This window comes from Ictidomys tridecemlineatus, chromosome 4 (genome assembly GCF_052094955.1).
Source record: "Ictidomys tridecemlineatus isolate mIctTri1 chromosome 4, mIctTri1.hap1, whole genome shotgun sequence".
Classification (NCBI taxonomy): Eukaryota; Metazoa; Chordata; class Mammalia; order Rodentia; family Sciuridae; genus Ictidomys; species Ictidomys tridecemlineatus.
In genome coordinates, this window is record NC_135480.1 from 5,804,255 (window position 1) to 5,817,946 (window position 13,692).

Here is a 13,692-nt window from a genome sequence, read left to right on the forward strand (position 1 = left end):
CTTCATGCCATGGATTTTGGGAGGCGCAAGTTTGCAGAGAAATGCGGTTGGACTGTAGAAATCGCCCACGAAGCTCTAGGCAATTTGTCAGTTCCGACTTGGGGTCGAGTGGGGCAGAGCTAAGCCTGGTTTACAGCTGCAGAGGGAAGTGACTTGCTCAAAGTCACTCTGATGGCACTCGCTAGAGTCAGGGTAGGGAGTGAGGACAGAGTAGGGTCTGGAGGCCCAGCCTTTCCTCTTTCCGCCCCCCACCCCCAGAGTAGGGCCAGGTTTCAGGAAGACCAGGGCTGGATGAGAGGAGGAACCTGGTCTCCAGGTGGGGTAGGGCTCAGGGGAATTGTTCATGCAGCACCTGCTGGGTAAGGGCACTTGGCAGGTGTGTTAGCCCCTTGCAACTTCTCAGGAGATGGTCTTCTCAATTGACAGATGAAGAGATGGAGACTCAAAGAGAAGCTAAGGGGGCCATGGTCCCCTTAATCAGGTCTAAGGTCTTCATCCGTGGTTGCTCTCAGAGCCCTCTGCACAGTGACCCCTTCCCCAGCTCCAGCCATTGAGTGCAGCAAACCTGTTGCTGACGGTTTATTTCCATCTTGGTTCCCACTGCCAGCCCACTCCTAGGGCTCCAGGCCCCCAGCTCAGCAGCAGTTTATAAATAAATAAACAAATTACAAAAGCAGGCAAGAGAGTCTTGGGACAGACACCCTCCCAGGGCCAGATGGCTCAGTGCTCAGTGAGCGACAGCCGCAGGATCCTCTGTAAATCCTCCTCCTCCTGCTGCCCCCGCCGCTCCAGCTCCTCTTGCTCTCTCGAAGACAACTCCAGGGCCAATTGAAGCTGCTCCTCAAAGCTTGGAGGGACAGGGGATGGGGGCGTCCTCTGAGGAGATCCAGGACCCCTGGACTCTGTGGACAGTCGCAGGCTTTCCTGGAGGGCCCTGCCAGGCAATGTGAGAGGGAGAGCAAACCAGTGCATGGGAAGGCTGGAGGAGGAGCCAAGGAGCTGGGTACATGGCTTCTGGGGACCAAGACAGTGTGAGGGAGAGAGCCAAGCAGGACCTGTCCCTCCTGTCCCTCATGCCACCTTTTGTTGCAGGCATCATTGCTGCTGGAGATGGCCTTAAAGAGGGAGTGGGATCCTGAGACCGCATCTCCCTGCTACCCACCCCTGCCAGGGACTACCAGAGGCTCGGGCCAGGCAGGGCCTCACCGCTCCAGCTGAAGCTGCTCCTCATACACTGTGTTTTGGGGAGGAGGGTGAGTGCCAGGACGTGTGTTGGTCAAGGCTTCCCAAACAGTCACCTGCAGTGGCCAGGAGCCGAGTTGTCACCTCAGCCCTGTGGCTGCAGGGCCAGTGCCCACCCCCGCCCAAGTCCCACCTGCTCAGCCTCTGTGCCTGCCTCAAGCAGGCTCTGCTGGATGGCAAACTGCAGCAGGTCATCATCTTCGTCTCGAAGGGGCTCGCTGCGCTCTGCGCCCAGCACACTGTATCCCTCGGGCACCTCAAACACGGTGGGGTCTACCTCACATGGGAAAGGGCTCCCTGGGCAGGTGGCAGAGGAGCCAACTCAGATGCTGGGGCTCAACAGCCAGAAAGCTGCAGCCTCCCTCTGCCCCCGCTGGTGCTACCTGAAGCGGCCACGGCAGTGCTGGGGGCGGGCACCCACACGGAGCCCAGGGGCTCATCACAGCCACAGAGGTTGCTAAAGGTGATGCGGGCATTCAGCACGTGGAAGAGGGGAATCTCTGTAAGGAGACAGCCAGGCCTGAGCTGTCTGACCCCGCATCCAGGGAGGTCCCCCTGCTGCACTGGGCCACCCCCTCACCAATCTTGACGGGGAAGCCAGGTGGGAGGCGCAGGGTGATGAAATCACGCAGCTTGGCAAAGTGAGCATTGCTGATGGCCATCAGGTCAATGATGGGCGTCACCTGGTCACCCAGGGAAAGAGGATGCTCCTCACTCAGCCACAATGTGGCCTTGAACCTGCCCAGCCAAACAAAGGACTGGGGTCAGGGACTCTCTGATGGTCCTTCCATGAGCCTAGGCCTCCTCCCTTCTCAGCTGTCCTGATGGCCTCCCCTGGAGCTGGTGTCCCCAGGTGCCTCCAGCCGGGCACTTGTGATGGCTTTGTGCCCACTCATCTGGTCTAAGGCAAGCAGGGGCTTCTCCTGGGACCTCATCCACAGCCCCATCCTCCTCCTCCACCCAGAACTGGTCAGCACCATATAGGTGGCTGTACTTTCGAGTCCAGCACAGCCCAGGGGTCAAATCCCAGCTCCACCACTGGGTGGCTGAGAGGATCCACCTGAAGTGGCCAGAAGAGTGCTAGACCTGCTGTAAGGATATGTCCACTGTGACCATTTTCACCTGACCATTAGATCCTTGTGGGAAGCAGGCAAGTGTGACTTCTGATGTCACTCAGGGAGACACTGAGGGAGCAGAAGACACGTCCCAGGGACACAGCCTGAGGCTGCAGAGCTGTGGGTCCTTCCTACATGGGCTGTTTCCACCTGCCGTGCCCTGGCCCCGGCGCGCTCAGTAAGTGGAATAAAATGCATACGTGGGCCGTGCCACACATTCATTCATTCATCAAAGAAGTGTGACTACTTCTCTAGGCCAAAGCACCTGCCGAGTGCTCAGGACCATGGATAAGAAAGACATGGCTTCTGCCCTGGGAAGCAGAATCCAGGGAGAGCCCACCAAGTGAGAATATAATGGGCCCCAGGGGTTACAAGACTCTGCAAGGGCTCAGGCGGTCCAAGCGGCATCCTGGTCCCTAAAGGAAGCCCCCAGCTAGTCCCCAGACCTCACCTCTGTACTTTGCTGGACATCTCGATGGGGCGGCCGATGTTTCTGGACTCCAGGCTGAAGCTGGGGTCAAAGTATTCGTCGGGGGAAATGGCTGTAGGGTTGGTAGGGCTGGCTGCCTGCTGTACAGGAGCCTGGGGGGCCCAGGACCGGACCTTAGGCCTCAGGATGAAGAGAGGTGCCCTGCCCACCCGGGCTCAGGCAGGCCCCACGCCCCCCAGCCCTGCTCACCCCGCTGTGGGAGGAGTGCTGCTGGGCCATCCCCAGGAAGGACTGGAACGGAGTCTTGCCCCCTGAGGAGAAGGGGGGCAGCCCATGAGGGGACTCTGGGCCACCTGTACTGCCCCACCCTCCCTCCACCTGACAGTTCCTGCTGGGTGGGAGAGGGAGCAGTTGAGAATGGGTTGGCTTGTCCCTGGGCGCTCTAGGCCCTGACCCCAGACCAGCATATGACTGGGCAGTGGGCAGGCGCACCTGGGTTTACCTTTGCTCCTCGACTTGTCCTGATCAGATAGGTGCTCCGTGCGTGTGCGTGTCACCAGCTCCACATTGGTGGCACTGTACACCTGGGGGGCAGGGGGGACATGGGCAGCTGGGGATCAGGCTCTGTTCCCTACACTCAGCCTTACCAGCACAGGACCAGAGGGGACAAGAGATGAGATCTTGCTCCCCACAATGGAGATGGCAGGGTCTGAACCCCAGGAGTCACCAATGAGAAGAGGTAGCCCAAGGGCCAAGAAGAAAATTCTTCCCATCTGATCTCAGAGCTCTGGGTGGGCTCAGCACAGGCCAGGTCCGCAGGACCCTGGGCCCCCGCGACTGCCCTTGGCCTCATGGGCTTCCAGAGTCAGGGCTACTCCAGCTCTCCTTCCACACTGGGGTTGGGTGTGGAGAAGCTGAGCCTCTGGGCTTCACCTCTGACCCCCAGTCCCCACCACTGGCCTCTCCTGCCTTGGCCTCGTAGCCGCTGACAGTTTCCATCTTCTCAGACCGCCATCCCCAGATACCACATTTGTTCCTGCAACAGACCAGACAGAAGTTTTTGAGAACCTGCACCCCACTGCACCTGGCCAGAGCCTCACCTGGCTGCCCAACACCCAGGGTCCCTCCCACTGTGCAACATGAAGGGCCCCTGAAGAGGGTGCCTGTAAGCCGGGGACATTTGAGCAAGGATTGGGGACTAGAAGATAACTGAGGGATTATCAACTTCATTAGATTTGATAATGGTGTCAGGACCATGTTAAAAAACATCCTAATCTGTTAAAAGTCATGTGCAGAAGCATGTACTGTTAAGAAGATATGATACCAAATTAAAAAATTAAAAATAAGCAAAATAACAACAACAAAGGAGATATGATACCTGGGATGGGCTTTCAAATGTTCCAGGAAAAAGAAAACAGTAAGGAAGGATAGATTCAGTAAGACTGGTGAAATGTTGCTGGGTGCAGCGACACATGCCTGTAATCCCAGCAATTTAGGAGGCTGAGGCAGGAGGATCACAAGTTCAAGGCCAAACTGGGAAACTTAGCAATGACCCTGTCTCAGAATAAAAAGTTTTAAAAAGTTGATGATGCAACCCTGTAATAGAAAGCCTCTGGGTTCAATTCCCAGTAACAGAAGAGAGAAAAAAAAAAAAAAGGTAAAATGTTGAAGCCGGGTGATGATGAGTAAGAACATCATCTCCTCTTTTGTTGTTTGACATTTTTGTTCTTTTCTTTTTTAGTTTGTTTTTTGTTGGTACTGGTCATTGCTGAACCCAGGGCCCGGCACAAGCCAGGCAAGTGCTCAACCTCTGCGTTGCACCCCCAGCCCACATCTTGAAATTTTCTGAAAAATCAAAAATAAAAGTATGCCTGATTCAACAATAATAGTTGGAGACTTTGGTGCCCCATTTCAATAATGAACAGAACAAGTAGCCAAAAGATCAACAAAGAAACAGAAAATATGAATACCATGAACTAACTGGACTATATAGGTATTCTAAAAACACTCCACCCAACAACAAAAGAACAGGAATCCTAATGCACCTGGGGTGGCATTTTTCAGGATAGACCATAGGCTAGGCCTCAGTAAACCCTGCCTGGGGGCTTGCCTCTCATCAGGCCACGGATTGCTCCTCACCTCCTTCAGGTCATTATGCAAAGTCCCCTCTGCTGTGAAGCCTTCCTGGGCAGTGGCAGTTAAGATCCTCCTGCGATTATGCTCCTTCCAAATTAATTTTTTTTCCTCCTCACTAGTTATACTCTCAGCCCACTATCACACTGTATGCTTTATTTATCTTGTTCACTTGTCTGTCTCCGCTAGGGAAGGGCTTTTTGTCTGCTGTATCATTTTATCTCCAGCATTTCCAAAGGTCCCTGGGATGGAATAGGTGCTCCATGGTCAGTTGTTGAATGAATGCACAGTTTCCAAATGTGTTAAAAAAAGGAAGAAAGAAACCTTGATAAAACTGAAATGATAGGAGATGTACAAAGTATGTTTTTCCAACCATAATGGAATTAAATTAGAAATACTGATTTCTAATTTGAAATATTTATTTCAAACACAAAGAAAAGTAGAAACTCGCAAATCTGTGGAAAGTAAACAACACGCTCCTAAAACTCCAATGTCTTGGGCTGGGGATGTGGCTCAAGCGGTAGCACGCTCGCCTGGCATGCGTGCGGCCCAGGTTCGATCCTCAGCACCACATACCAACAAAGATGTTGTGTCCGCCGAGAACTAAAAAATAAATATTAAAAATTCTCTCTCTCTCTCTCTTTCTCTCCCTACTCTCTCTTTAAAAAAAATAAAAAAAAATAAAAAATAAAACTCCAATGTCTCAAAGAATAAATTAAAAACATTAACAAATACTTTAATGGGAATGAAGACACAACATACCAAAACTTATGAAATATAGCTAAAATTATGTTTAGAGGGAAATTTATAGCTGTAAATTTATCTTAGGAAAGGAGGGGGGCTGGGATTGTGGCTCAGCAGTAGAGCGCTCGCCTAGCACGGGCGACCTGGGTTTGATCCTCAGCACCACGTAAAAAAGAAAATAAAGGCATTGTGTTGTGTCCATCTACACCTAAAAAAATAAATATAAAATAAAAATAAAAATAAATAAAAAATAAAGGAGGGGGGCTGGCTTTTGGGGCTGGGGTTGTGGCTCAGTGGTAGAGCACTTGCCTAGCATGTGTGAGGCACTGGGTTCGATTCTCAGCACCGCATATAAATAAATAAAGGTCCATCAATAACTAATACAATATTTAAATAAAAAAGAAAATTATTTTTTTAAAAAAAGAATATGGGGGCTGGGGATGTGGCTCAAGCGGTAGCGCGCTCGCCTGGCATGCGTGCGGCCCGGGTTAGATCCTCAGCACCACATACAGACAAAGATGTTGTGTCCGCCGAGAACTAAAAAATAAATATTAAAAATTCTCTCTCTCTCTCTCTCTCCTCAAAAAAAAAAAAAAAAAAGAATATGATGGAATAACTTTACTCCAACAAATTTGATAATTTAGATGAAATGAAAAAATTCCAGTGAGGCCCAAATGACTGAAACTAATTTAAGAAGAAATAGATAATTTGAGTAGACCTATAACAAGTGAAGAGATTGATTGACAATAATAATAATTTTAAAAACTACCCACAGGGCTGTGGTTGTGGCTCAGTGGTAGAGCACTAGTGGCCTAGCACGTGTGAGGCACTGGGTTCCATCCTCAGCACCACATTAAAAACAAAATAAAGATATTGTATCCACCTAAAACTAAAAAATAAATGTTTGAAAAAAACACAACAACAACAACAAAAAACTACCCACAAAGAAAAGCCCAGGCTCAGGTGGCTTCACCACTGAATTCTAACAATAATTTAAAGATGAATTAAGGACAGTTATTCACAAACTTGTCCAAAAAAATGGATGAAGAGGTGACACTTCCCAACTCATTCTATGAGGCATCACCCAGATGCCAAAACCAGACAGATATCATAAGAAAACTACAGGCTGGGGTGTAGCTCAGTAGTCGAGCATTTACCTAGAAGAAGGGAAAGAAAGAAAACTACAGACCAATATTGTTTATGAATATGGATGTGAAATCCTCAACAAAATACCAGGCAACAAAGTTCTACAAGATATATAAAAAATTATGAGCCAGGTACAATGGCACACACGGGTAATCACAGCAACTCAGGAGGCTGAGGCAGGAGGATTGCAAGTTTGAGGCCAGGCTCTGCCTTTTAGGGAGAACTTGTCTCAAAATAAAATAAAAAATAAAAAGGGCTGGAGATATAGCTCAACAGTAAAGTGACCTGAATTCAGTCTCTAGCATGCAAGCATGCGCACGTGTGCACACATACATACATACACACACGCACACACACACACAAAATAATTGACTCAAAAAATGGTTCAAAGATCTAGTTGTGCTGGGCTAATTGATTCACGCCTGTACCCAATGGCTCTGGAGGCTGAGACAGGAGGATTGCTAGTTCAAAGCCAGCCTCAACAAAAGCGAGGTGCTAAGCAACTCAGTGAGACCTTGCCTCTAAATAAAATACAAAACAGGGCAACAGGGCTGGGGATAAAACCAGGAGAAATTAAAACATACATCGCCAAAGAACTTGAATTTAAACACTTATGGCAGCCTCATTCATAATGGCCAATCCCTGGTACCCACTCAAAAAAAAAAAAAAGGTATTTGGAAGAAAACGGGAAAATTTCCATGACTTTACATTTAAAATGATATATTTATTATTAGATAAGACACCAGAAGAATGACCAATGGAAGAAAATAAACTGTCCATCATAAAAATTAAAAACTTTATGCTGCAAAGGACACTATCAAGCTAGTGGAAAGACAGTCCACAGAAATGAAGAGAATTTTTGCAAAACATATATCTGATCGGGGACATCTAGACTATACAAAGAATTCTTACCACTAAATGTGAAAAAGAAAACCCAACTTAAAAAAATGCTGTAAAGGATCTGAATAGCCATTTCTCCAGAGAAGACACAAAAACAACCAAAAATCGGGCTGGGGATGTGGCTCAAGCGGTGGCGCGCTCGCCTGGCATGTGTGCGGCCTGGGTTCGATCCTCAGCACCATATACCAACAAAGATGTTGTGTCCCCTGAGAACTAAAAAATAAATATTAAAAAAATTCTCTCTCCTCTCTCACTCTCTCTTTAAAAACAAACAAACAAAAAAAAAACAACCAAAAATCACAGTAGAGGCTGGGTTGTGGCTCAGTGGCAGAGCGTTTGCCTGGCATGGGTGAGGCACTGGGTTGGATTCTCAGCATCACAAAAAAATAAATAAATAAAGTAAAGAAATTGTGTCCATCTATAACTAATAAAAATATTTAAAAAAATAAAGATTCAAAAAGCACAGTAAAAGCTGCTCCATGACATTAGTCATTAGGAAAATGCAAATCCCAACCACATGAGAGACTATTTCACATCCAGTAAGATGGCTGTGCTCCAACAAACAAACAAACAAGCCAAAGGCATGGGCAATCCTAAGTGTTGGTGAGAGATCCGAACCCTGGGCCCTGCCGGGAGAAACGCCAAATGGTACAGCCCTTCAACAGTTAAATATGGAGATACCACACAACCCGGCAGTTCTACCCCAAAACACAAAACCAGGAGAAATTAAAACGTACGTCTCCAAAGAATTTATATAAAAACATTTATGGCAGCTTCATTCATAATGGCCAAGAGGTGGAAACACAGTGTCTATCAATGGACTAATGAACAAACAAATGTGACTGCACCTCACAGTGGGAATGAAGCAGCGGCGAGCTGGGAGTCAAAGAAGCTTACACACAAAAGACCACGCATTTTTAAATCCCACCATATCAAGGTCCAAAACAGGGAAACCTCCAGGTCAGAAATTAAATCAGTAGATGCTTCGGGCTGGGGGAGGAGCGGGGCAATGGGGAGGGCAGTGACAGCTAAAGGGTTTCTTCTTGAAGGGAAAAAAGTTCTAAAATTGACTGTAGTGATGGTACCTATCCAGGAATATACCAAAGCCACAGACTTGTGCACATTAAATGGGTGAGCTCTATGCTCTATGAAAATTATCTCAATAAAACTACTTGAATGAAAACAGTGTTTCCAAAGTCTGTTACTAGAACTGGAGGCATGTGTTTTCAGAAAAATCACTTTTTATTGGTTTCTTTGTTTAGGCACTGGGGGTTGAACCCGGGGTGCTCCACCACTGAGCTACACCCCCAGCCCCGTTTTAGATTTTATTTTAAGACAGGGCTTTGTTGGGTTGCCCTGGCTGGCCTCAAACTTGCCATCCTCCCGCATCAGCCTCCCAAGTTACTGGGATTACAGGCCTGTGCCACCATGCCCAGTGGGAAATAACACTCTTGCCCAAGCATAGGTTCCTTGGCTACCTGGAGGTCTCTGCCCCAGACATGGCAGCACCAATGAAAAGCCATGAGGAGCCTCCGCTGGTACAAATGGCTGTCTCCACTGCCTAAATCCTTGTTTTTATGGAAAACATGTAATGTCAGAAGTCCAGGAACTGAGGACATCATGACCTAGTCCCCCTCACCCCTAGAAGATGGCTGTCACTATAAATGGCAGCGGGGACTCTGAGCCTACCATGGGAGGCCACCACCACAGGCTGAATGACATACTGGGCCGTGGCAACCCCTTCACCTGAGCAGCCTCTGGAGGTGGCTCAGCCTCCCAGAGTCCTCAGCAGGAGGGGACCTCCAGATAGCCCTGCCCTCACTAATGGTGGCTCTTGTTACCTCTCCCCATCCCACCCACGGTGTGCCAGGCCCCAACGGACCTCTCAAAGGCCACATTGCGAGTGTCCAGGTGGGTAGAGACGATAGGGGAGGTGAGGCGACTGGCCACATGTTCCTCGCTGGGCCGCATGGCGGCCAGCAGTGCTTCGGGCTCATGCAGAGCAAGCCCTAGTGTCTCTGTGTGCACCACCTGCCGGTCATGGTCCACTTCCATCACCAGGGCTCCTGCCTCTGCCAGCCACAGGGTGTAGGGAGGAGGACAGATTAGTGCCAGGCCCCACTAGCAGGCTGCCCTCAGCCACCTGCTGCTAAGTGGGTACAGCCCCAACCCTGGATCCACTCCAACCCCCAACCTCGGTTTCCACATCTGGAGAGTGCAGAGAAAGAAGAGTATTGCCCTCAGAAGCCACGGAGAATCCAAGAGTGCCAGTGTGCCTCGTGCCTGCAACGAGTGTCCCAGAGCTCACCCTGGCCCTTGAAGATGAAGCTTCTCCGGCCACGCTGCCAGGTCATGTGCTCAAACCCCAGGAGACTGGTGTCCACCCGGAGGCTCTCACCCCGCTTCCATACTCGGTACACATCACTCGGGCACATCTTGGACACAAGGGGCACTGCAGGGAAAGCCAAAGTCACTAGGGATCTCCCCCAAAGTCCACTCCAGGTCTCTGGCCACCAAGTGATCCTCACTCACCCCAACTGGTAAACTCCCACTTCATCTCCACGTAGAAATCGGGGGCCTGAGAAAGACCAGAGATGCCCGTGAGGCTCACGCACCTGCCTGGTGCTGGGGGTCAGCAGGTCTGGGGAATCCTTGTCCACCACCACTCTGTGGGACCCCAGCAAGTCTTGATGCACTGCCATGGCCCAGCTATGCCCCATCCCAACCCCGCCCAGGAGGGGCTGGGCCAAGTGGGGTCTGGTCTAGGCCTAAGGAAGCTATAAGAATCTGGAGGCCTTGTCTGGTCTTGAGCTGGTCACAAACCCACTGGGGTCCTGAGAAAGAAAGCCTCTGCTGCCTCTGTGTCTGAGAGTCCCCGCCTGTCAAGGGAGCCCACTGACTCCTCCAGGACTGTTCCTGGAGCAGCTGGGGGAGGGAGGCATGAGGTAGTTGGACTTCCGCTTACAGAAGGGCAGACAGAACCAGGCATTCCAGGCACAAGCATCTCTGGGAAGTCAACCTCCTTTTAGGAAATCTGCGCTCTCCAGGATGCCCAAAGGCTAAAGCTCCACAGAGATTTCTGGCACCAGAGGCCCCTTCATGCCAATGAAGGCTCCTTTCAAAGGGTCCAGTCTCACCCCTGGAGCCTGGGCTCCTCTCCTTTGTACATGACCCTGGACTGGGGTCAAAACAGTGGTGGGGAAGCAGGATGCATGGGCTGAGTGCTCTTCCAAGGTCAGTCCTGGCCAGGGGGTGGGGGAGCCGGGGCGGCAACCCCCTTGCTGGTTATATCGTGTGCCCTGCCATACCTGGCGGAGTTTGTTGAGCAACTCTGGAATGCCAGCTAGCCTCTGCGTGGCCCTCTGGAAGTCGCGGTACTGGAGCACCAGTTGCACCATCTCTGGGTCTCCAGTGCTGACCGCCTCCTGCAGGACTGGGGACATGTGGCTGCTGAGGGAAGCCTCCCCAGTGGTCCCCGGCCTGGCCACTCACTCCACCTACAAACCGTCCTGCCAGTCTCAAGGGGAGCCCCTCTGCCCTCTGCAGTACCTGCCCAGCCCTGACGGCTCTCTTTGCCCACATTGGCATTGTGTCGAAGGAGGACTCTCACAGACTCCAGGTTCCCCAGGGACACAGCCAGTTCCAGGGGGGTCCGACCTCGGGGGTCCTCCTGTTCAATGTCGTGCTGAGGGAGATGGGACACTCAGCACAGGCAAGAGAGGAGAGGCCAAGGCAAGGAGGTTATGGGGTTGAACCCGGAATACAGTCACTGTGGGAAACCAGGAGGAAGCCAGGCCAGGGAGATGGCAGAGAGTGGCCTGTGTATCCTGGCAGGGGACGGGAGGGGACGGCTGGGAAGGAATTGGCCACCTCCCCTGCCCGATGCCAACAGGCAGAGCTTGGGGGCCTGGTGGTGGGGTCTGGTTAGGCAAAGGTGAGCGTGAGGAATGTGGAGTTTGGTCCAGCCAGGGCACCAGGAATGGGATCTTGTTTTCAGCCTGGCTCAAGGGTGACGCGGGTGAGTTTGGGGAATTGATGCAGTGTGAGGGGGTTGAGCGTGGATCGAGGCCCGGTGCGGGGAGATGGGCCAGAGTGCTCCGGCGCGAGGGCAGGTGACGGGCTTCGGATCAGGTTGGGGCTTAGGGAGCCGGGATGCAGACGCGGAGCTGAGCAGGGGCGGACGGCACCCAGGATGGAGACTGCTGCCCTGGGAAGGGGCCCGGCGTGGCCTCACCTGGCGACTGTGCAGCGCGGCCTCCAGTTCGCGGTGCCGGTTTGCCCAGACGAGCCGGTGCAGCGGGAAGGTGGGGCCCGGGCCAGCCATGCTGGGCCTCAGCGCCGCATCCCGGGCGGGCAAGCAGGCGCGGCGGGGGCGGCCCAGCCCCGCTCGGCTTCGGGCCTGGCGCGGCGCCCTAGCCTTCGCTTGGAGCCGCGCCCCAGATGCGCCCACCGCAGCCCCGCCAGCCCCTCGGCCGCAGCAGCTGCAGCGGCGCCGGCGGCAGGGAGGGCGGGGTAGGGGTCCAGGTGGGCGGGGCTTCTTAGGATGGGGCGGGGCGTCGGGCCGCTGCCCCCTAACCTCCCGCAGCCGCGGTCACTGCAACCCCGCCCTTGTGCTGCGGGTGGGCTGGGGGTGCTGCCAGGAATACCTCGCGAGCTCCGAGAAAAGCCAGGACAGGGTCTCTGCCCCGGAGTTAGTCCCACAAGGGTCTGCGGGGGGCGTTCCAGAGGGCGGGCCTTACTGCAACTCCTCCCACAACCTGCAGGGGGCGCCCCAGACCCTGCCTAGATACCCTCCTTGCCGGGTCCGGAAGGGGAGGAAGGAGGCCCGGGGGCGGGGAGGCTCGGCGCTGGGCGGGGACTGGGCACCCTTGATGGGTATCGCGCGCGTATGCGCGTGCGTGCGCAGCTGGACCGCGTCCTACTGTCAATGGGTCACCCGCATTTCCCTGGCCAATCCCCGTCCATGCCCCTGTCTCCTTAACCCCGGTGGGGTCCTGAGGGCACCGACTATGCCTGTCTGCTGCTGAAGTGGGAGGTCCTGGCCCCATCACTGCTGGGCAGAGAACTGAGCGTTCTGGAGATGAGCACCTATCAGTTGCCTCTACATCGGCCAGCTGAGCCTAAATAAAGCCCCTTATAAAGACCTGGGCCAATGTGTGAAGGCCACCACACCTCGGACTGGACCCACCGACGCGGGGAGGCGGGCCCTAGGGCATTAGAGTTAAGGATGAAAGTATGACATACGCAGGAAGTAAGGGGACGCAGGTTCACCTGGCATCAGAGCCTTCTTGGTGGAGGACAGTCCTCAGTGAATGCTACCACCACAGGGGGCAGTTTTGCAAAGGATGCACTTTTGGAGGCCAGGAGAAAAAGGGTTTCGAAACAGCCATCACCTCCACCCACACCGAAACTGTAGTGCAGGTCTTAGCTCAGTACTGCCCTTAGATCTGGGAGGCTGGGCCTGGGGTCTCTGGTCCTGGTTTTGTTGGGCGATGAGGCTGCAGCCCGGGCTTCCCAAGGCTAAACCTATGGTCTTGGTTTTCCTTTTTGTAAAAGGACTAGACAGTGTGATAGAGAAGGGCTAATGGCTATTTAGCTCTTGCTCAAAGGTGGCCTCACATTGGAGTGTCTGGGCTTGGAGCCTGATGGCTGTTTAACCTGTAGTCTTGAACACAGTTCCCCACCAGCCCTTACTTCTGCATTGCCCCTCCACTCTTCCAGGCCCCTAATCACCCACCAACTCTCAAGTCAGGCTTCCCCCTGGGCAAGAACTTGTCTTCCCTCATCGTTTCCCTGATGCCACCTTTGGGACATCTCTGGCCATGTGTCGCATTAGAATGTGCAAAACCAAATCCAGTCACATTTCCTCTCTTCCTTTCAGGCCAGCTCTGCAGTGGTGTCCTGCCTCAGAATGGTGCTTCCCTGTGTTCCATCTCAGAGTCCCACCCTTCTCATCCCCAAGCCCAGCAAATTCCTGCTGGG

At 52.6% G+C, this 13,692-nt stretch overlaps 1 protein-coding gene across 5 annotated transcripts; it reads right to left on the reverse strand.

The window, feature by feature from the left end:
- Positions 1 to 566: 566 nt before the first annotated feature.
- Positions 567 to 12,520, reverse strand: Ankrd13d (ankyrin repeat domain 13D). 5 transcript variants are annotated; one of them, XM_078045519.1, is made up of 15 exons: positions 11,945 to 12,520; positions 11,260 to 11,395; positions 11,019 to 11,143; positions 10,243 to 10,288; positions 10,019 to 10,162; positions 9,593 to 9,782; positions 3,748 to 3,823; positions 3,290 to 3,371; positions 3,037 to 3,098; positions 2,809 to 2,960; positions 1,823 to 1,980; positions 1,626 to 1,742; positions 1,376 to 1,539; positions 1,207 to 1,298; positions 567 to 934 (listed from the first exon to the last, which is right to left on the reverse strand). In XM_078045519.1, exons 1-15 carry the CDS (start codon positions 12,032 to 12,034, stop codon positions 721 to 723), a joined length of 1,848 nt encoding a protein of 615 aa, XP_077901645.1. In that variant the 5' UTR covers positions 12,035 to 12,520; the 3' UTR covers positions 567 to 720. The 5 variants fall into 5 exon arrangements, with proteins under 5 accessions (XP_077901645.1, XP_077901646.1, XP_040139968.1 ...); XM_078045520.1 differs by having other exon boundaries at positions 3,757 to 3,823; positions 11,945 to 12,518; XM_040284034.2 differs by having other exon boundaries at positions 2,809 to 2,939; positions 11,945 to 12,516.
- Positions 12,521 to 13,692: the final 1,172 nt, after the last annotated feature.

Excerpts from the sequence above, each read along its gene's own strand:
- Ankrd13d (XM_078045519.1), bottom strand. The coding sequence starts at position 12,034 with ATGGCTGGCCCGGGCCCCACCTTCCCGCTGCACCGGCTCGTCTGGGCA. Across the intron at positions 1,299-1,375 it reads CAGGCACAGAGGCTGAGCAG|GTGACTGTTTGGGAAGCCTT; the intron begins GTGGGACTTGGG and ends TGGCCACTGCAG. Across the intron at positions 935-1,206 it reads GAGCAGCTTCAGCTGGAGCG|GGCCCTCCAGGAAAGCCTGC; the intron begins GTGAGGCCCTGC and ends ATTGCCTGGCAG.